The sequence below is a fragment of the Sarcophilus harrisii genome, chromosome 3 (assembly GCF_902635505.1).
Source record: "Sarcophilus harrisii chromosome 3, mSarHar1.11, whole genome shotgun sequence".
NCBI classification, from domain to species: Eukaryota; Metazoa; Chordata; class Mammalia; order Dasyuromorphia; family Dasyuridae; genus Sarcophilus; species Sarcophilus harrisii.
The window spans coordinates 240533761-240556723 of record NC_045428.1 but is presented as its reverse complement, the minus strand read 5'-3'; the positions used below and the strand labels follow the sequence as shown (position 1 = coordinate 240556723).

The 22963-nt window shown below is 32.0% G+C and overlaps 1 protein-coding gene across 6 annotated transcripts in view; it reads right to left on the bottom strand.

Annotated features, from left to right (window-relative positions):
* Positions 1–22963, bottom strand: part of SCAF4 (SR-related CTD associated factor 4) — a 99073-nt gene that overhangs the window by 63469 nt on the left and 12641 nt on the right. For all 6 annotated transcript variants that reach the window (XM_031959294.1, XM_031959293.1, XM_031959292.1 and 3 more), the window contains exons 2-4: positions 9427–9510; positions 8955–8999; positions 4866–5027 (exon numbers count right to left, since the gene is read on the bottom strand). In XM_031959294.1, the coding sequence (XP_031815154.1) occupies positions 4866–5027; positions 8955–8999; positions 9427–9510 (291 nt within the window). The remainder of the gene's footprint in view (positions 1–4865; positions 5028–8954; positions 9000–9426; positions 9511–22963) is intronic.

The following is a 22963-nucleotide window of genomic DNA, read 5'->3' as shown; positions in this document are numbered from 1 at the left end:
TTGATATCTCATGGAGACATTAGCTTCCATTCTTACATTTTCTTCAATTATTTTTTGTGCCACTTTTACCACATTATTAAATTAAATCTCTCTTACTAATTTTACTGCATTACTCTTTCCTTTTCCCAATTTTTCCTCTATCACTTATAATCTCTTTAACTCTTCCAAGAATTCTTGTTGGGCTTGTTTTGAATTAGGAATTTTCCTTGAAGCTTTAGTTATAACTATTTTAGTGGTTTTTTTTTCTTCAGTTTGTCTTGGTCTTCCCTGCCACGAGTATCATTTTATAGTCATATTCTTTTTTATATTTCCAAACCATTTCTTGACTTTGAACTTTATGTTGGGCTCTATTTACTTTGGGATGGGGAGGAAATGTCTCAAGCATCAGACATTTTACATGTTACTGTCTTTAGAGCTAGAGCTGGTGGTTTGCATATTTTTGGTGTTTTCAAAAAGATGTGATCCAGGGAGAGATGTGGTCATGTCTCTCCTGCTCTGAGTTCTGATCTGTATTCAGATAGGGCCCCAGCTCCTCTACATTGTAAAGCACTAGCACTCTTCTCTGCCCTGGAACTGTTACAAGCATTAGCAGTTTTTTTGGCTCTGGAACTGTTGTTACCAGGCTCCCTCTTTCCTTCTGATAGACCACAACAAGAAGTTGCCAATCAATACCTCGTCTCAGCAATGGAGCCCCTAATCTATTTTCTGATCAGTTGTCCAAGTCTGACTGTCCCTGGTTTCAAAATTCCGGAAGCTGCTTTTGTAGCTGTATGTGTACACTCCAGACATACAGAGTTCTCCTACTGACCTTTTAAGCTTTTTTAGGCCACAAAATATCTCCTGGCCTTTTGTTGTCACCCCAAAACTTGATTTGAGGAATTATTTTAATGTTGTTAAGACTGGAAATGTTGAAAGTTCAACTAGGTTGCTGCCTCTAACCCATTATCTTGTCTGTACCACATCCAACTTCTGAATAAAATAAAACTACATAACATTCAAGTAAATCAATCTCCAAAGTAGTGGCGTTACTACAAATAAATGACATTTAGATAGTGTTTTAATGTTGGAAAAAGAGCTTTTATAAGATATAAATTGAAATCATATATAATAGATACAATACTTATCAATAAAGAAAATAAAGTGTCTTGTAAATCTTAAAAGAACTAACATTGATTGCTATATTACTAATGATGTTTTCAAATGTATAAAATCATGAAATTTTACGCGCAAAAAAAAGTAGAAATTTGGGCTCTTCGTTTTTGATGGATTATCAATTAGTTCCACTTAATATTTTCTGTCCCTTTTTCTGATATTTGCATAACCAATCCTTGAACACTTCCAAAACTGTATTGCTTCTTACTTCTATTTTCTATGCTTATTTGGTCAAAGTTAACCATTGTTCTCAGCTTTACTACCTAAAATGTAGTAATTATAGTGTTACCAACCGATGAAAACAGAAGCACCACCATATCTGTTTCACTGATAATCTTTCCAATTTTATCTACGACTGCACTGGAAATTACCAAATTTCATAACAAGCTATTATACAACACTGTTTTGCCTCCCTCCCATTACTTCTCAGTTTTGTGAGATGTTATTTTATATCATACTAGCAATAATATTTATATAATGCTTTAAGGTTTACAAAGAGCTTTAAATGTTTTCTCATTTTGTCTCCTTTTGTTCTTAAATCAACTCTGTGTTATCACCTGCATTTTACAAAAAAGGAAACTGAAGCTGAACACATTTTATTCTTTTAATGTTTTAAAAAATGTATGTGGATGGAGAGAGCTATCTGCATACAGAAAGAGGACTCTGGAGGATTGAATGTAGAGCACCACACAGTATTTTCACCCTTTTTTTGTTGTTTGCTTGCTTTTTGTTTTCTTTCTCATTTTTTCCCCTTTTGATTGATTTTTCTTGTGCAGCATGATAAATGTGGAAATATGTATAGAATAATTGCACATATTTAATATATACTGCACTATTTGCTGCCTAAGGGTGGAAAAAAATTTGGAACACAAGGTTTTGCAAGGATGAAATGTTGAAAACTATCTTTGCATATATTTAGAAAATAAAAAGCTATTTTTTAAAAAATAAAAATGAACTTGTATCCCAAACATTCACTGATCTTTGCTGTCACATCTATGTTTTGGCAAAGAGATCAGATTAGTTAATTCCAGAGATTGTTTACATCCATTATGCTTTGTTAATGGTGATAATTTCAATCTTTTACTTTGATTAATTACCAAGTTTTTCATCAACAGATTGCTGGCAATGTTGTAACTGTAAGGACTACTCAATTTTATCTTTTCTAATTTACTGATTTTAATTCTTTGCTAGTTAATGGTTAAGACAACTTGAAATTGACTAAAAATTAATAGACAAGTTTTTTGAGATGTCATTTGGTGCTTACATATCTAGTTCCTTTTCTCTTCTTTAAGAGAATATTCGTGATATACAGGTATAAGAATTATGTGAAATCTTTCATTTTGAATATCCTTACATACTGAATAATCATTTTCCCTCATCCAACCCTATGCCTATTTTGGCAATGAAGCTACCAAGTTAAATAATAAGTCTGAAAAGACTTAGCTAATTATTTAAAGAATTTACATACTAATTATATAAAATCAATTTTGCAGATAATTTCAGAAGTAGAAGAAATCCGAGAAATAAGGCAAGAAGGAAAAAGAGGGAAGGTAACATTTACTTTAAAATCTTTTGTTTTATGATAATGAGTTATATAATTAGAATATAGGTAGCATGATACTGTAATATAAACAAGAATAAGTTTAAAGTATATGGACTTACTTTGGAAATCATAAAAATACAAATTTTTAGTTGAACTATTTTCAATATGGACATAAAAAAATTACAAATTAGTTAAATTGAAAAAATTAAGCTTGTTCTTTTGTAACATGGCATTAAAATTCTGATACATATGCTTCATGACCTTTTCTGATAGTTTATATCAACAATCATTATTTTTACTACCGAGGGACAATAGATAGTGCTAGAAAATAAATTCCTCAAGTGAGGAAGTCCTTAAAATTCAACAGAGAAGTAGAATTAGATATCAAAGTAATAGGACAGAGTGAAATCATGTTTTAGATTCAATCCTAGGACAGAAGCTATAAAAATGTTTAAGTCTGATACAAGTAGAAATTGGCATTTTTGAGAACAGTGACTGTAGTGGTATAAGATATCACCATACTTCTTGTCAGTTCACATTTGAGAAAAGAGAAGATTTAAAGACAACAACAAATTCTAGACTATAACTTTGAAATTGAAGATTAAATTGAAAGAATCTCACAGATCATTTAGCCCTCTTTGAAGAAGACTTCCTTTTCCAACACCCCAGACAAGTAATTGGTCTTTTTCAAGTAAGCTTTTCACATGTAGTCTAATAATGAAGTAGTCAGAAAAAAATATCAAAACCAACCCCAATTCATAGCATATTTTTCTACTGTATGCTTACTAAATTTCACTTTAATACATTTAACTTCTGAGAGATCTTTGGGAACTGTCGTTCAATTTGTCAATTATTCTTCCTAGCTTTGTCTTGCATGGAAATTTAATAAACATATACCTAGTCACTGATCAAAATATTTATCAGCATAATGTCAAACCATATTCTGGAGACATTGAACTAGAGATTTCCTTTCATGATGAGTTCATTAATTTAAATTTAAATCCATTAATTATTACTCAATGAATCCACTCAACCACTTCTGAATCTAATATATCACTAAGCCCACATTTCTCTACACTGTCTACAAGGGTAGCACAAGGCTGATAAATAATATGCTAAAATTTAAGTAAATGATCCATAACATTCACTTGATCTACCAATAGTAAGAAAAAAAATAAAGCACCTATCAAAAACATTTATTAAGCAATTAAAATGTGCTTTTTACAGATAAGTATAAAATACATATAAGAGAAAGAAGACATTATAAGTTGAGACAATCAGGAAAAGCTGCATATCTATAGAAGGTGGTGCCTGAATTATGTCTTGAAAAAAAAAAAAAATCAATATTGCTATGAGGTGGAGGTAAAGAGAGCATGCTGTCCAGGCATGGGATTTGGAGGTAGGAGGATATGAAGATAAAAGGATGGGCAATTGTTGTGAGGAAAAAGTCAATTTGACTGTTACAACAGAATGTGAGAAGAGTAATAAAAGTATAATGAGACTGAAAAAGTTGGAACCAAATTGTGAATATGTTAAAAACCCAACAGGCATCCATGTTTCATAGTAGAGGCAACAGAAATTAATTTACTCGAAGAAAACTTTCTCTAATGAATCCATGATGGATTTTAATGATCACCAGATGATCATTGGTTCAATTTCCAATGGATCTCAAACAAATTAATTTGTTCTAATCAGTTCTAAAGTATCCAAAATTTATGCCAAGAAACACTGGCCTATAATTTGTAGTTTACATTGCCTCCCCTTTTTTTGAAATTTGGGACATTTGCTTTTCTCTAAACCTTGTGACTTCTCTTTTTTTCCACCATCTTTCAAAGATTAATGACAGGTTCAGTAATTATATCTGCTTCTAGTATCCTAAGATATAATTCATATGACTTTCCCAACAAAAGTAGAGTTTAAAAGGAAAAAGGGTTATTTATGCTAATATTTTTATCATATTTATATAAAACAAAATCATATACAAGATGGACATTCTCAAAAATTGGAAACAAAATCCATGTTTCATGAAGAACTACTGGAGTATGTATTATCTAAAGGACAAAGAAATCACTGTGTTTCTTTAATGGACAACTGAGATTATTAAATTTAGTTCAACAACATTCAGAATACACAAGATTTCAAGTTCTAATTTTTAATATTTAAACTATACCTTATCTTCAGATGGACAGAGATATAAATACTGGAATGTAGCTGTTATATTTTTAGAGAATCTTGGCCCAAAAACATCCTTGTCTGTTCCGAACTGATGACGAGATTGCCGCACAATTGAGTCAATTACATATAGTCCTGGAACCTTATATTCTGGTTTACACTGCAAACATAAAAAGGTAATTAGTAATTATTACAAGAAAAACAATTTGTACATGTGAATGATTTTGGACAAATCACTTAATTTTTCAATACAAATACAAACTTTAGTAAAGAAACCAGATTAAAAATAAACCAACAAAAAATATTGGCCTTTTTGTGTATTGCCCAAAAAATCCATCAGGAAGAAAAACCTTCTTTCAAAACACGATGCATAAAATATCCTAAATTCACTTACAAAGACAAAAAAACATAAATACAACTATAAAAACCTTTTACAAAAATGAAGACCTAAATTATATCAAAAACATATGATAATTGTTCATGGTTGGGCCATTCTAATATAAAATGACAATATTGTCTAAATTATTAATTATACCAGATGAATCCAATACCAAAGATTACAAAGTTAGGAAAAAATAGTAATGGAATTCATTTGGAGGGCAAGAATCTCTAAGGAATGGAAATGAAAAAAAGAGGGAGAAGACAGGGAGATGAACTAAATAAAATTACACTACAAAGCAGTAATCAACAAAACGATTTGGGTACTGGTTAAAGAATAGAAAAAGTTGATCAGCAAAACCAGTTAAGTATTTAAAACCCCTCTAGCTGTGTGACCGTGGACAAGTCACTTAACCCCAATTGCCTCAGGGGGGAAAAAAATCAGTGGTTGAAGTCCAAAAACTGGATGTTAGGAAAACTAGAAAGCAGTCCAGAAGAAATTTAAGTTTAGATCCCAAACTCACAACATATTGTGCTTGAAACAGATATATGATCTAGTTATAAAAGGTCATAACATTAACAAATTAGAAGAATAAGGAAGGAGGTATCCTTAACAAGTAGAAAGAAAAGAATACTAACTAGGAATAACCAGAGGAAATGAACAATTTTGATTACATAAAATTTAGAAAGGTTTTGCAAACAAAAATGATGAAGCTTCAATTAGAATATGAGGCTCTCAGAAAAAAATCTTTGCAATAAACACAGTGAGCCTTTGTTCATCTCTAAAATTAGGATGTTCTATCTAATTCTAATCTTTAAGGTTGCAGTAATGACACAAATGATGTATATCAGTATCTTGATAACTGCAAACATTATTTTACAAAATACCAAGGCATCAAGCCTACCTTTCCAAACTTTGAACTCTTCTCAATATTCCCATTTGACAAATATTTATTACATGGTTATTTTTATTATTTGTAGACTACTGTGCTGGGTATAATACCAATCATATTATTCTTTCAGTTCCACAAATCAACCCTGATAGGATAAACTTTCAAAAACATACTTCTGAAATGTTATAACTTTATTCAAAACTATATAGTATTTCTTTGTTGTATATTGCATGTTATAATATGTGTTTGGTCTAGATTTCAACAATGAACAACTAACAAATTTTCTCAATGAATTTGGAATCTGATTAAATCCTAACTTTGCCTATATAATATCTGGCAAGTCTTTTCCCTCTGAGCTTCAGTTTTCTCATCTGGAAAATGACAGGTTGGGCTTTTTGATTTCTCATTTCCATTCTTCTGCTTCTAAATCAGAGGTTCTTGACACAAATTTTTTTTTAAATATTTTTATAACTATTTCAATATAATCAGCTTCCATTGTAATCTTATTTTAAAATTTTTATGCATTTAATATTATTCTGAGGAATATGTAGGGTTTTGCTTTGCCAAAGGAGTCCTTAGCACACAAAAAAGTTAAGAATCCCTGCTGAATTGTTGGTGGAGTTGTGAACGAATCTAACCATTCTGGAGAGTAGTTTGGAACTATGCTCAAAAAGTTATCAAACTGTGCATACCCTTTGAGCCAGCAGTGTTACTACTGGGCTTATATCCCAAAGAGATTATAAAGAAGGAAAAGGGACCTGTATGTGCACGAATGTTTGTGGCAGTCCTCTTTGTAGTGGCTAGAAACTGGAAACTGAATGGATGTCCATCAGTTGGAGAATGGCTGAATAAATTGTGGTATATGAATATTATGGAATATTATTGTTCTGTAAGAAATGACCAACAGGATGATTTCAGAAAGGCTGGAGAGACTTACACGAACTGATGCTGAATGAAATGAGCAGGACCAGGAGATCATTATATACTTCAACAACAATACTATATGATGACCAGTTCTGATGGACCTGGCCATTCTCAGCAAAGAGATCAACCAAATCATTTCCAATGGAGCAGTAATGAACTGAACCAGCTACACCCAGAGAAAGAACTCTGGGTGGTGACTAAAAACCATTACATTCAACTCCCAATCCCTATATTTATGCCTACCTGCATTTTCGATTTCCTTCACAAACTAATTGTACAATATTTCAGAGTCTGATTCTTTTTGTACAGCAAAATAACGGTTTGGTCATGCATACTTATTGTGTATCTAATTTATATTTTAATATATTTAACATCTACTGGTCATCCTGCCATCTGGGGGGAGGGGTGGGGGGTAAGAGGTGAAAAATTGGAACAAGAGGTTTGGCAATTGTTAATGCTATAAAGTTACCCATGCATATAACCTGTAAATAAAAGGCTATTAAAAAAAAAAAAAAAAAAAAGAATCCCTGCTGAAAGATTTTAAGTCACAGAAACTGTGCTAATTGGTGCTAGGAAGTTCTTCACTAAGCTGTTACTTATACCAGTGAAATCACAGAGCCAGTCCCTATCCTTTCTATCATGGTAAGTGGAAGCATCCAATGCCTTTGGCACTGATGGTATGTTAAACCAACAAATATTTATTAAGGACCTGTTATTGTGGTATTTTTGTTATTGTGGTCAGATACTATAATAAGGGATATAGGATACAGACACCAAAGTCAAAGAATCCTTGCTCTAAAGAGTTCATATTTGAAATCAGAAAGAAGGCAGAATTAGAGAAGAAAAAGTATTGAGAAAACAAGATAAATAGAGAGGAGAATGAAATAAATGTGATAGGGAAAAGCAGAATATCACCTAGAAGTGTACCACTTTTAGCTATAATTTTATCTTACAGAAATACTGAAAAGAACAACTTGAAAGAAAAACAATTTTTGGTAAAAATGTACTGCAAAGAACAATTTACAATGCGACTACAATGACATAAAGGAAAACAATATTCAAAGTTTTTAGACTTCTGATCACAATGATTTCAAAGGACTAAAAATGAAGCATACTTTGAAATATAATAAACTACATGATTCAGATATATATTTTTTCATATCTGGTCAATATTTATTTTGCTAATGTGTACTTAATTGTTACAAGGAAGGGCTTTAGTGGAGCAAGGAAGGGCACTGGGAAGTGACATGATGTCCACAAAGATCATTCATAAAACATTTTTAAAAAATAAAAATAACACAAGTTGCACCTTTATGATAACAAAATATAGTCACACAATTCATTAATTCAACCAAAGAAATACTTTTTAAACAGGAAATAAAAAGTTGGGGATCATTATAAAATTTCTCATTTTATTTTATTACAAAGAAAAAAGTAATAGATATGAAACAGATTATTGATACACTTTTTGATCAATGTTAACAAGATTAAAATACTTTCCCTAAAAGATTATTTATGTTGAAAATAAGGTAAAATTGTATTAGCTAAATGTGCAATGTAAGCATTCTAGTCACTTCTATAATCACCACACATTTTATGACTACTTGACTATAAAATAAAATTAATTATTTTGAAGATATTTAAAAACACCTTTAATTCATAGGTTAAAATTCACTGAACATACTAATCACAGACAGAAAACACTTTTAACAGTTATTTTGAAACATTAAGATTTCATTAACTTTTTTCTTGAAGTCTCTGAAAGCAAAATTACTCACATTCTCTGAGTATATAAAGTTTTCATAATAAAAAGTTATAGAAACAATAATTTAAACAAGTAAAACAAAACAAAAATAAAACTAATTAAAAACCCAAAAAGAAAGATTACTTACCTTCTTGATGAACTTTTCTACAATCTGGACTACATGCTTGTAAAGCTGAAGGAAAAAAACAGTCATTGGTCAACTGTAATATGATTGTCTATTTTTTAAAACAAATAAGATAAATATTACAGAGAAAATATAATTATAACCTTAAAAACCATAATGATAATATTAACAATCATTAGAACTATCTCAAAATACAAGTCAAGAAATTGAGACAAAACCAACCTCTGAAAGAAAATTAAAGGAAAATAACTTTCTAAAACAAATTGCTATACTTTTGTAAGTTAGATAACAAAATTTAAATGTAGCCATATTAATTATCATCAATAACCTTTATAAACACTAGTAAGTAAACTACATATGTAGTATGAAATATTAGACAAACACAGTCCTAAACTAAGGGCAAAATTCCATTCCTATTACTTATAAATTTCAAAATCTAAGATCATGTTAATGATATAAAATGTTTTTGTCTTACCTTAATAGCTTTAATGGCAGCTTTAGTAATGAGAATCATCTTAGCCCGGGAAATGGGAGGCTTCATATCCATGAGTGAAAAGAGCTAAATATAAAATAACAAAATGTTCAAAACAATTTCTGTGAAAATCTAAAACTTAAGCATTAAGCATACTTCTCTGAAATTAGTTTGTTTCAAGTGATTTTATGCAAAATCGAAAGTCAACGAGCTATTTCTTTGAAAAGTACTTAAGAATTTTTGATTAGAATCGTTATCTATATGAAAAGGAATAAAGCAGTGGCTTACTTATATCTAATACTATTCAAAGACTACAAAGTACAAATCTGACATAGAAACATGGAATATATGAATAATAACAATCCTTTTTGCTGTACAACCATTCACATATGCCCCTTAACTTTTGGCTACTACCTAAAGCTCTGCTTGGGGCCCTCTTCTTTTTCTCTCTAAATCCTCTCACTCAGAAGAGATATTATCATTTCTATGCAAATAACCCTCAACTCTATATACCTAGCTTATTATTATTCCTATCAATATCATCCACTGTAAAAGCCACGCCATCCCAAACTCACAGTATCCAAGACAGAACTCATTATTTTTTCCTGCTCTCTCACACCTAAACTCATCCTCCCCCCTGAACTTCTACTATCACTCAGGTTTATAATTTACAAGTACTTAATTCTTCCTAGGACCCTTAAATTAAGAGGCTTGGGAATCAAAATGTTTCTAAATATTTCCAATCCAGTGCCCTTAACCTGAAATTTCTATGGATGTGCAACTTCGCAGCTGATCTTTGCCAGTGCTGCAACAATAGCTATCAAAGATGCAGAGAAAAGTGTTTTAATAAAGAGGTGAGGGACATGGCTTGGATATCCAGATGATTAATTCAACAGATTGCTCTCGGTATTTAAAAAAAAAAAAAATTAAGGTCAAGATAAAGCTGAAAGATGATATATAGAGGTAGAGGATCATTTTTTCCTGAAGAGGAACTTTTAAGTAAATATTTTGTGATTGTAGGAGAAATTTCTGCCTTCCAAAACAGTTTATTGTATTGTTATAAATATGGAATAAAGCTATGAAATTAAAAAAAAAAAAAAAAGATGCAGAGAAAAAAAGTGTTGCCACAAAAGTCCTTGTCATTATCAAATAGTTCAGCATCAGAAACTGAAATAATTTTCACGAGTGAAAATGACATTAAGAAAGACATATTGATATTTGCTTTGCTGCTGAGTCCTAAGAACCATAAGTTCTCCTTATACCATCTGACTAGAAGAAACAATCCACATTGTTGTAGAATGTGAACTCCTTGAAAGGAGTGAGTCTTACTTTTCTATTTGTATTCCAAGTACTTTGTACATAGTAAGAGCTTAACAAATGCTTTCTTTATTCATTCATTCCTCATTTTCCCTAACCCCAAACATTCATTTAGTAGCTAAGTTTGATCATTTCCAACTCCACAAACATCTCTCACATCCATATACATAGCATTCACAAAGCAAACATACTCTAGATCACTTTTGGCCAGGATTTTTTAAATAGTTTCCTGGTTGACCTCAAGTCTCTTCACTTTCTAATTCTCCTTCTCTCTAACCAGTTACCACAATGATTTTTCCAAAGCAGAAGTCATTTCCCCACTTAATGTACCCTATTACCTTTAGGGTCAAATATAAAAACATCTGTTGAGCTAATAAGATTATACACAATCCAAGTCCAACCTATCTTTTTAACCTTTTTATATGCCCACTTAGTAGGCATATATTCCTTACTTATTCTGCCCACTTAGGATCTCTATGGTAAAACCAAACTAGCTTTCATTGCTCTTTCTCTCACAAAAAAACACTACAACTCTGTTTTTGTCTAACCTATCTCCCATACTTGTAGAACTCCTTTACCTCTGCCTCCTAGGACAGCTTATTTCTGTTAAGTATCACCTTCTATGTGAGATTGTTCTTAACAAAAATTGTCTCATATATTTATGTTCAATGTGTGTGACATATTTGCTTCCCCCTCTCCCAAAAGAACATAAACTCCTTGAAGGCAGGAAATATTTCATTTTTGACTTTGTATCCTCACCTAACAGTGACAATTACACAATAAGTACGTTAATAGATATTTAAAGATTGAGTTGCTGTGAGAATATTTTCATCGTTCAAAAGATAAAAAGATACAAGAGAAAAATACAATCCTATATCTCCTTCTTGCTAACAAGAGCTAGCTGCTGGGATGAAAAAGATGAACTTTGTGAGGAGAGGAGATGGAGGAAAGGGGGGTGGGGGGTGGGGGGTGGGGGGTGGGGGGAGGAGATACCATTCCATCCTAGAATCTGCAATATGGAAGAAAGCTAGGAATAATCTGTCATGTACTTTAAATTTTGAGAAAGCAGATTTTTAAAAGTTCAGAAATATCTCACAGGCTATAAATCTATACATTTCTAAGAATAAAATTCTGAAGACACAAAGGAAATAACTTCAATAAGGAAGAAATAAGAGTCATCGAAAGAGACTATTTGCCACCTACTTACTACTCTGCCTTTACTCACCATAGCTTTTGCTGTCCTCCCTCAATCCTGTACTTATTAATCACTAGCTACTTAGCAGAAAACTCCTCAGCCTAATCTCCTGTCCTATCATCTCAACACTACCCCATCACATGTGACATTCCAACTCTGCCCATCGCTTTCTCAAACTTTTTCCTTTTTCAGTTATCTTCTATTTCTCTTCTGCTAAGGACCTAGTCTCTTTCTCCAAATGAGAAAATAAATACTATTCATCGCATGAGTTCTCTCTTCTCCTGTTGTTCAGTTGTGTTAGTCATCTCTGACTCTTTATGATCCCATTTAGGGTTCTCTTGGCAAAAATAATGCAGTAGTTTGCCATTTCTTCCTCTAGTTCAGTTTACATATGAGGAAATTGAGGCAAACGTGGTTGAAGAACCTGCTCAGGGCATTATAGCTAGTAAATGTTTCCAACCAGATTTAAATGCAGGAAGATGAGTCTTCTAGGCCCGGCACTCTATGCACTATGCCACCTAGATGTCTAAAAAATTATATTCACAATCACTTCAAATCTCTTCAACCTCTACATATCTACTGATTCATTTTCTAATCACTTTAAACATGCCTAAGGATTCCCCATCTTAAAATACTTTCACTATGCTTAACTATTTCCTTAAGCTCTCTTCCTACATGTTGTTCTAATTTTCCAGTCAAATTCTTTTAAAAATCAGTCTATTTACTGTCTTCACTTATATTCTTCTCACTCCTTGGCCCTTTGTTCAATCCTATGGCTTCTAATAGACAAAGTCACCACAACTGAAAATGTGACAATTTCTTTTCAAGTATCATCCTTCCTACTTAAACTTTTTTTTTTCAGTTTTTTTCTTGTTGCCTAAAGGCTCAGAGTTGTCATAGGCTCTCATTTTCTCTCCTTCAAATCTCTCTCAGTAAACTCATCAGTATCCATGGGCTTAATTATCACTTCTATGAAGATGACTCCGAAGATCCATATACTCAAACCCAGTTTTCCCCCTAAACTTCAGTCCCATGTTACCAAGTGCCTACTGGCTGTTTTACATAAGATATTTTGGAGACATCAAACTAAATGCACACAAAACTCATTATCTTTCCCAATAAAGCTCTACTAGCCCATCCTCAAACTTTACTATTTTTATTGATGGTATCACCATTTTTCCAACTTCCCACATTTGAAACTTGAACATTTTAATTTCCATTCTTTATTCTCCCTACTCCACATATCCCATCACTTGCCAAATCATGCCCTTTCTACTTCTACCTCTCAATACCATGCTTTTTTTTCTTTAGCAATTGCAAAAGCCTAATTTTTCTCTGCCTCACCACTTTATATCCATTTTTCAAAATGTTGTCAAAGTGAAAATGTAACCAAATCACTGCCTTACTCATTAAACTCTAATGGTTTCCTATAATAAATAAATATAATAAATATAAATAAAACAAACTCTTGTTTGGCTTATGAAGCTCTACACAACCTAGCCCCAAAGTATCTTTCTAACCTTATTAGATATTACTTAACTTCCTGAACTCTATGAACCAGTCAAATGGCCTCTCTATTCTTTATACATAACATTCCATTTCTCATCTCCTTGGTTTTTTTTCCCTAACTATTCCCCACACCTAAAATATACACTCTTCTTAGCCTCTAGCTCAGTGAGTTCCCCTATTAAGATTGGAAGCCTGAAAATCATGCCTTTCCTAATTTCACTAACTATAAGTGCACTTTCTAACCTTTAACTTTGTATATATTTGTATTTGTTAACTGTATATGTATGTGTTGTGTTTCCCATTAAAACTCCAGTTCCTTATGAGTAGGCATTGTTTTATTCTTTGAACTTGTACTCTGCTGTAGGTCACATGGATGGAGCAATGGGCTTGGAATCAGGAAGATTTACCTTGATGAAATCAAATCAAGCTTCAGACGCTGAGTGACGTTGGACAAGTCACATATCCCTATCTACGTTAATTCTTCATCTGTTAAATGAACTGGAGAAAGAAAAGGAAAACTACCCAAGTATCTCTGTACTCTCCCTTCCCCAACCAAAAAAGCCCCAAACTCCAAAATAAAAAAACCTAAAACCCCCATGTGGGATCACAAAGAGTCAGACAGGATTGAACATCTGGAATTTTTTTCTCCTGAATCTAGCACGGCATATTCGATTGATAGAGAACTTGCCAACCAAATTCAACTTAAATGAAAAACTAAAGATAAAAGAGTCATCAATAAAGATTACATAAAGAGCATGATATGGTACTAAAAAAAAGTGCTAATGCTGAGGATAAGCTGGAACTATTGAGGAAAAAGGGCAACAAAAAGGAGGGTTCTGATTTAATATAAAAGGGGAAGGATCATTTCTAAATGTGACTTCAATGACAATAACATAAGTTTAGTTCTTATTTAGTCTGTTTTTTCTACTAAGGAAAAACTATCTCTGCATTGGATATAGTCAACAAAAATGGCTAAAGGAGAACTCGTATCCTTAAAATTTGTAAAAGAATATCTAGCTGTCCTTGTTGAATTTAAGGTACTAGCCCAAATTAGCCAAGTGTCAGGAACTGAAGAATTGGCAGCAAATCAATATTAGTGATAACTGAAAAACTGAAAATGACTGACTAAAGAATATCTAGTTTTTTGTTTTTGTTTTTAAAGAAAAAGGACAATTGGGCAACTAAGTGGTGCAGTAGATAGAACATCAGCCCCAAAGTCAGGAGGACCTGTATTCAAATCTGGCCTCAGACACTTAACACTTCCTGGTGGTAAGACCCTGGGCAAATCACTTAACCCTAACTGCCTCAGGGGGAAAAGACAATCTTCAAACTACAGACCATTGAGCTTGATTTCAGTACCTGAGAAAATTCTAAGATGCGTCATTAAAAAAAAAAATTGTTAAGGAATACCCCCCCCCAAAAAGTCACATACTGAATCCTCACAACTCATTTGTAAAATAGGGGTGGTGCTAAATGAGATGGATAAATGGAGTAGAAATTAATGGTTCAATGTCCACTTAGCAGGAGATCATCAGTATGATGCCTATTTGTTTAGTGCAATAACCTATATTTATCAATCATACAGATAAAAGCAAAGATATCATGCCCATCAAATTTGGAGAAGACTCAAAGTTGGAAGGGATAGTAAATAACAACAACAACAAAAAATAACGGAGTCAGGATCCAATTTTTTTTTTTTTTTTTGGAACAGGTTAGAATCCTAACAATGTGTCCAAAGCTGAATTGTTAACTCATGAGGTAATCATCTTCATTTTGTCTAGATGACCACTTTTTGGATGTGTTACACTGGAGATTCATCTTTAGGTATGGATTGCAATGGATATTGACTAAAGTCTCTTAAACTCTTAAATTCTGTGATTCCATGAGTCTGTAATTTTAGATTAACATTCTACCACAGACAAGAATAGAAAGGATATTCCAACAAAGCCAACAAAACCAGATTGTAGTTTTTTCAATTTAGATGAAGTAGATGATCCTTCATTTAAACAAAATACTACTAGGCATAATAATATATGCTTAATAAATTCTTGCAAAAAAAAGATTCACCAAAGCAATAGTGAACTTTCCTAGAATATTTAAGTATTTATTAATCAGTATTTAGTTGATTCAGAAGTAAAATGAATTTAATCACAAATGAAAACATAAAAATCATATACAACTTTACAGAAACAACTACACTGCATGAATCATTAATATAATTTGTATATAATCTAATTTCTGAATCATTTTATATCTACTACAGTTTAACCGATTTCCCAAGAAAAGCCAAGGGAAGAAAAGGGAATATTGGGAAGCAGGGTAATGAGCTCTCCTATTCAAACTACTTTAAAGAAATTTAGAAAATCCATTGGATTGAATCCTAATAAGAAAATCAAGGGAAAAAAGCCACATTCAGTTACTTGTCTAGTCCCATTCAGTACAGGAAGACAGACAAGGAAGTCCAAGAACATTGGCAATGGAGTCTGGCTTCACATGGTCTTGACTAGATCACTGCAATGGGGATAGGTACAAACTAGCAGCTTGGTCATTCTGGTGCATAGGTCCTTTTTCATTCCAGAATAGTGTTTCCAAGTAGGAAGTTTCTGGCTATAAGTTAAAAAAGGAGAATGTTAAGAAGCCAGCAGCAGAAGTAGTGTATCTTAGCTCCCCAAACAGCAAAGTCTCATTTTCAAAATCTAGTCTAGCTGAGGAATAACAGGGGAAGAAATTCCAGACCAAATAATAGCCACAATTATCCCACTTTGAACAAATAGTTTTCCAGCTGGGACAGAATTGAGCAGCAGTCTATTCTTGCTAAGACTCAAATCCACAAATTTTCAAATCTCAAAACAAAGAAGCAGCAATCAGATTTGTTCCCAGATTTTGGGGAACACCAAAAACCTACAGTCATGGAATAACAAACCACTCAAAATACAAGAAAGCAGCAACAAGACTAGCTTAGATCTTCCCTGTATTAGTCTGACAAGTCTAAAGTCAGGAAGTAGACTGGAAGGACAGACACACAAAAGAATAACCTATTATAAAAGGACTGCTCAAGACATAAATGCAGAAAAGAGTTAAGTCCAAAATATCTATGAACAATGTCTCAGAGAAAAAACACAACTTGGGTAAAAATCTAGCGAGAATAACTGGAAAAGATGAAATAAAGGTTTGTTTTTTCTGTTTCTATGAATGGGATTAGAAAGTTGAGAGGGGGGTAAGGAAAAAAAAAGTTCAAGTTAGGAAAGAAATAATTGCAAAGGTAATTAACAGCTGTGCAGTAGAGGTATAAAACATTTTCCAAACAACACACTCCTTGAAAATTAGAATGGATCAAATAGGAATCAAAGACTTCATGAAGCAACAAGAAATATTAAAAACAAAAGACAAAAAAAATATATATATTTCAAAGCAAAAAAAAAAAAAAAAAAGACTTAAAAAATAAATCAAACAAAAAAATTAAAGAATCACTATCTGAATATCATAACCTCCCCTCCCTCCCCCCCAAAAAGCCTAGACCGAATGCTGGAAATCTTAAAAGAAAATTCTTCAAATCTTTCAGAAGAAGAGGGCAATGTGAAAATGTGGGAAAACAGAAAAAAATCCAGTCACCTCCTGAAATTAACTTCAAATTGAAAACTTTCCAGAACATCAAAACTAAAATTTGGAGCTTCCAAGTAAATACAATAGAACGAAAGAATTCAAGTACCAAAGAGCTACAATCAGGATCACAATTTAATAACTATCAATATAAAGGAACAGTGACATTGGAATATGATAGTCCAAAAGGCAAAGGATATATATAGGGTCATAGTGAATAATTACTGACAGAACAAAACTGAATATTATAATGCTACAGGGGAGGAAGGACCTTTAATGAAAGACAAGACTTCCAAATGTTACTCCTGAAAAGACTACAGTTGCAGAGAAACTTTTAAAGTTCAAACACAGGAATTAAGAGAAACATGAAAAGGTACATACTAATAACAAATTGTTTACATTAAAATAAGGAGAAATGATAAAATGTATCTCCTCTGAGTTCCATCATCACGGGCCTCAGGAATCCAATTAGACAACTTTTAAGAAGGCTTTTGTTGTCTTTTGATATCTTAAGAATGCAAAGACAGGGGAAGAGAAATACACTGGAGTTGGCAGGGGTGGAGAGTTGAAGGAAAAGGAAGATTAGAGAAAATTATCTCATATTCAGAGTGCAAAAATATCTATACAAAAAGCAGGAAGGAGGACTGACATGTAGAGTTGGATACAAAAATATATTTTGCTCAACAGGTAAACAGAAGGGGAAAAAGAAAAAATTAGAAGTTAAGTAGTATAAAGGGATTAATCCTAAACAAAACAAACTCTACAGATGTACAAAAGCATTTATATGTTTATAAAATAAGTGAAAAAGAATAGAAATCTGAAGTGTCCATAAATTGGAGAATAGATGAACAATTACATAAAAGTGATGGTATACTATTACACTGAACTTTTTATCATAATGACAAACTAGGAACCCAGAGAAATTTCTAGAAAGAAATGGTGGGAATCAGAAAGAAACAATTTTTTTTCCCCTTGATATGGACAATTTTTTTTTAAATTGGGTTTTGTTTTTCTTGTATTCTCAACTGGGGTGGTAGTGAGGTAATGGCAGGTGAAAACATCTACCTTGTCTGAATAAAATAAATTTTTTAAAAAAGGGAGATATAACAACAAAAAGACAAAAGAATAAAAACCTCAGGTATCTGTGCTCAGAGTTGAATAGATTATATGACAAGCCCAACTTTTAGTCTGCAATAGATTAGATAACCTCTAGGGCATATGTCAATTCTTTCTAAGTTTTTAGTCTTTAGACCCCATTAATTTGTGTGTCTGAAAATCAATTGTCTTATTACTCAAAGGGGAGGGGAGATCTAGAAATCAATAGATTTTATGAGTGAGCTAGATCAAACATACTGAGTTAATTTTTACCTCTTTATTAAATATCATAAATTAAACAAGCATTAACATATATATAGGCTAATCTCTTGTTATGTATAATATCAACTAAAAACCTCTAAGGATCTTAATTAGGATTTAAATTCCTAACATTGTTATTGGTGCTATAATTTAACTAAGATATTTTCTTTTAAAAAATTAATGTTATGTCATAGGAAATCTGGTTACTGATAGAAGCAATCACATTTCAGCATAGTGATAGTCAAACTGAAAGTTTTCCTTATGACAATCACAAATAGTGAAAAAGCACAAGATCATTTAAATCTAATGTTTACTTTCTTATTTGAGAGTATTCTCAATTTGTAATTTGATGCTACATTTTTAACCTCCAATCTTGAATATGAAAACTAAATAACATAGTTTTGATACATTTACATACAAGTCTTTCCAACTTTCAAGTGAACTGTTTGGAAAGTCTTTAAGTCATTTGCTGATAACTCCAAATGCACTTCCTTAATGGAAACAATGTTATAAATTGTTCTTAGGTTCCCACAAAAGCTGGTTCCATTCCTATTTGAGTATTTCAAAGCTCTTTAATAGTACTCCCTCTGCAAGTACACATTATACAACTCTTCTATGATTCAGTAAAAAGATCTTTAAGAGTTAACGACCAAAAAGCCAACAATAACAAGAAAAACTCCAGCCAACCTACTAATGAACCTCTCAAATATATAGTCTCTCTCAGCTTGGAAGTACCACTGGAGTACCAGTTATAATTTTCTGTAATTGCTTTAATCTGAATAGCATCTTTAAAAAGTTTTTACTGGACATAGTGTCCATAATAGCACCTTACTTATACTAAGGGCATATTTTTCAAGAAAAGAAAAATGAGGGTCAGGAGCTTAAAGGTAAGAAAAAGTAGAAAGAATTCAAAACTCTTACAGAAATGAATGGTGAAAGCCATCTTTACATGTAATTAAAAAAAATAAAATGCTACTAAGGGGGGGAAAAAGTGTTTCTTAAAGAAATATGAATAAACAAGAGTTAAGAATTATATCTTTCAGAATCATGGAATCCAAAGGATAAGAGGACCACAGAAGATACAATTTTGATGACAAAATTTTAAGGTTTTTGCATAAACAAAAATTATCAGTAAAACCAGAAATTTAATAATTAACAAGGAAGAAGTGTGCAGCAATTATTTTTTTAAATAAGGGTCTAATATATGAATCTTATTAAAAATAAATTTTGCCTATTTTTAAAAATCTCTTAAAATTAGAATATAATAAAGTTCATAAAGGCAATTTAGAATATAAAATGTAATGCTTAATAGCGGTTTCAATTAAAGAAATTTCCATTAAAGTAAAATTTTTTTTCTCCTTCTCTGGCTTACCTCCCACCTTCCCAAGACAGCAAGCAATCTATCTGTCTGTATTTTATTGTGGTATATGGGATGGGATAGTGGTTCAAACCTAATATCTGGCAAACCACTTTCCAATTTTCTCAACAATTTTTATCAAATAATAATTATTCCTGTAGTTGGAGTTTTTGGATATACTAAACAATGTCTACATGCTTCTGTCTTTTGGTTTCCCAGATCTTCTTAGCACCATGTATTTCCAGTTTGAATTTATGCACCTGATTATTTTTTAAGTTTTTATTTGTAGTGTCTATTTCTTACATCCCCATAGTTATCTCAAGTATCCTTTATCCTCCTCCCTGAGAACAACCCCTTAAAACAAATAGTAATTTTTAAAGGAAACAAAAGTTAGCACAATTGAGCAATATATTGGAACAATTCTGAAAGTCTGAAAACATGCAACATACTGTGGATTCCCATTTCCACATAGGGGAAATTGGGGGTGTCTTTTTATACCATTTCGTTTAATTTCTATTTGATCTTTATGATTTTATTACATCTATTTTGTGTGTGTGTGTGTTTGTTTTTGTTTGCTTTTATTTTTAGTTTGGTGTTTTTTGGGGGGTTGTTTTTTTAAACAGTTTTTGTGTAGTTATTATCTACATTGTATTTAAAATATTTTACATTGTAATTACAGAACTTGAACAAAGAATGTTTTATTCAAAATCTGAAAGGGATGATAATTTCAATAATGAATCTAATGTTTAAATATAGGTTAATAAAAAATATAACAAGTATTTGAGGAATCTAAACTAAAATAGAAAAAGGTCAAATGGTCATAGAATTTTATGAACATAAATTTTATGAAATAAATTAATAAAGAAAAGTAATTAAATAGTAAAAATTCACATCTCTTTTCCTATATACTATGGGGTCTTGTCCTTTGGTAAAAATTCAAAGGATGAGTTTCTTTGTGAAAAATTTCTTTCTTCAGAAGGTGCCAAGTGATCATTCTGGCATTATTTATCTCTGAAAATAATGCTCCTAGTGGTAATGAATTGAACCAGTTACACCCAGGGAAAGAACTCTGGGAGACGACTATGAACCACTACATAAAATTCCCAATTCCTATATTTTTGTCTGCCTGAATTTTTGATTTCCTTTACAGGCTAATTGTACACTATTTCAAAGTTTGATTCTTTTTGTACATCAAAATAACTGGACATGTATACTTATATTGTATGTAATTTATACTTTAACATATTTAACATGTATTGGTCAACCTGCCATCTGGGGGAGGGGGTGGGGGGAAAGAGGGGAAAAATTGGAACAAAAGGTTTGGCAATTGTCAATGCTGTAAAATTACCCATGCATATAAAAAAGAAAAGAAAAGAATGTTCCTACCTAGTTGTGAAGATTCTATAAATTATGACTAAAAAGTTCAATTTCTCATCTAAAAGAAAAGAACTGAACTAAATTTAATCCTAAGGTCCCTTCCCAACTCTAAAAATTACAGTTCCCTGTTTTTCCATTATTGACTCAAATGACATGAACTCAAGAGATACAGGGAAAAAAGAAAGACAGACATACAAATATTATTACCAAGCCTTGGCTCTTGCTGCTTCTTCAACACTTGGAAGGAATTTTGCCTCTCATACTTAATGTGACCCAGGATAAGTCACAACTTCTCTGGTCTTTGATTTCCTTATTTCTTAAGTATAAATAACAGTACCATATCTCACAGAGTTATTGTAAAAAGCAAATGAGATAAGGGATGGAAACTTCAAAGCATTACATAAATGCTAGCTATTTTTATAGTATTGTTCCTTTCCATAAGACACTGAAGAAATCAGCATGATTTTGGAAATTTTTCTCCAAGAAAGAATAAAAGTCTGTCACTCCTCTTCACCTAGGCAATGAGCCAGGTCCAAAATTAAATAAAGAAAGAATAGGGCAGAATTCTTGTGTAAGTTGTACAGCACTTTAAATGTATCTAAACTATTCCTAGATACAAAAATATCCCACCTTTTCAACACTAGTATTTTCTGGGATATCTTATAGGAATTCCTGCAAATGAATATGCAGGACTTAACAGACTCAAAATTGTTGAAAGGGCAATGAAGAAAAATGTCTGATGGGTACAAATACACTGTAGCTTATTACCAACGATAACTTAATTCAATCATTGCACTTGGTACTAGAAGTCTGGCAGAAGTTTAGATCATTACTCTCTATAAATGCCCTTTCCATATAGGAAAGTAGCAAAGCAAAAACAAACAAAAAAACCACCAAACCAAAAAAACAAATTTCTTCCCCATCTCTCACCAGAATTTCTCAAGTGAAGAAAGAACAAAATAAGTGCCTGTGAGATAAACTACAGAACTCCATAAAAAATTTAAAAGATTATTTTTTTTCAGTGAAATGATGAATGGCAAAGGAGGCAAAAGTCGGTAATGTAGTGAGATAATAGTGGATAAATTGGATGATTTAATGTTGCTCCCAAAATGTTAACAAAAATATCTCCTAAAATCTGACCCCTCAACAGAATGAATGTCATTAGTACTTCTATGAAGTATTTATTCCTTCCTTGAACAATATTTTTTCCATTCTTAAACATGGATATGAATCTAAGGACTGGGAAAACATAAAAGAGTTGTGATCTCTACCACTAGAAGTACACCCAGAGATAACATTAGGAATCTCCTAACATCAAAGTAAATGTGAAGACTTACATTTGTGTTAAAAACTAATCAACTGCTGCAAATGAAAAGTTTCTGCAGAGAAAATATTAATGCATATAGGATAATAAGAGATGTGATCAAGTTGAAAGAAAGAAAACTTTGCCATCAAAATTTTCTAATCAAGATATATAAATAACTGATGCGATGAATTTCATTTCCCAATACATAAATGGCCAAAGAATATAAACAAAAGAATTCTCAAAAGAATTGCAAAGCAATTCACTACCAAATGAAAAACTGGTCCAAATTGTAAATAAAGGAAATACAAATCAAAACAACCCTGAGGTTTAACTTCTTTTCCTTACATTGGTATAAATGACCAAAAATGACCACAGTCAATCTTGGAATGGTTACAGATGAAAAAACACACTAATAATACTTTGTTGCTGGAAGTGTGAAATGGCACAACCATTTTGGAAAGCAATTTGGACTTATGCACATCAAATGACTAAAATGTCTACATCCCTTTTAATATGAGCGTCT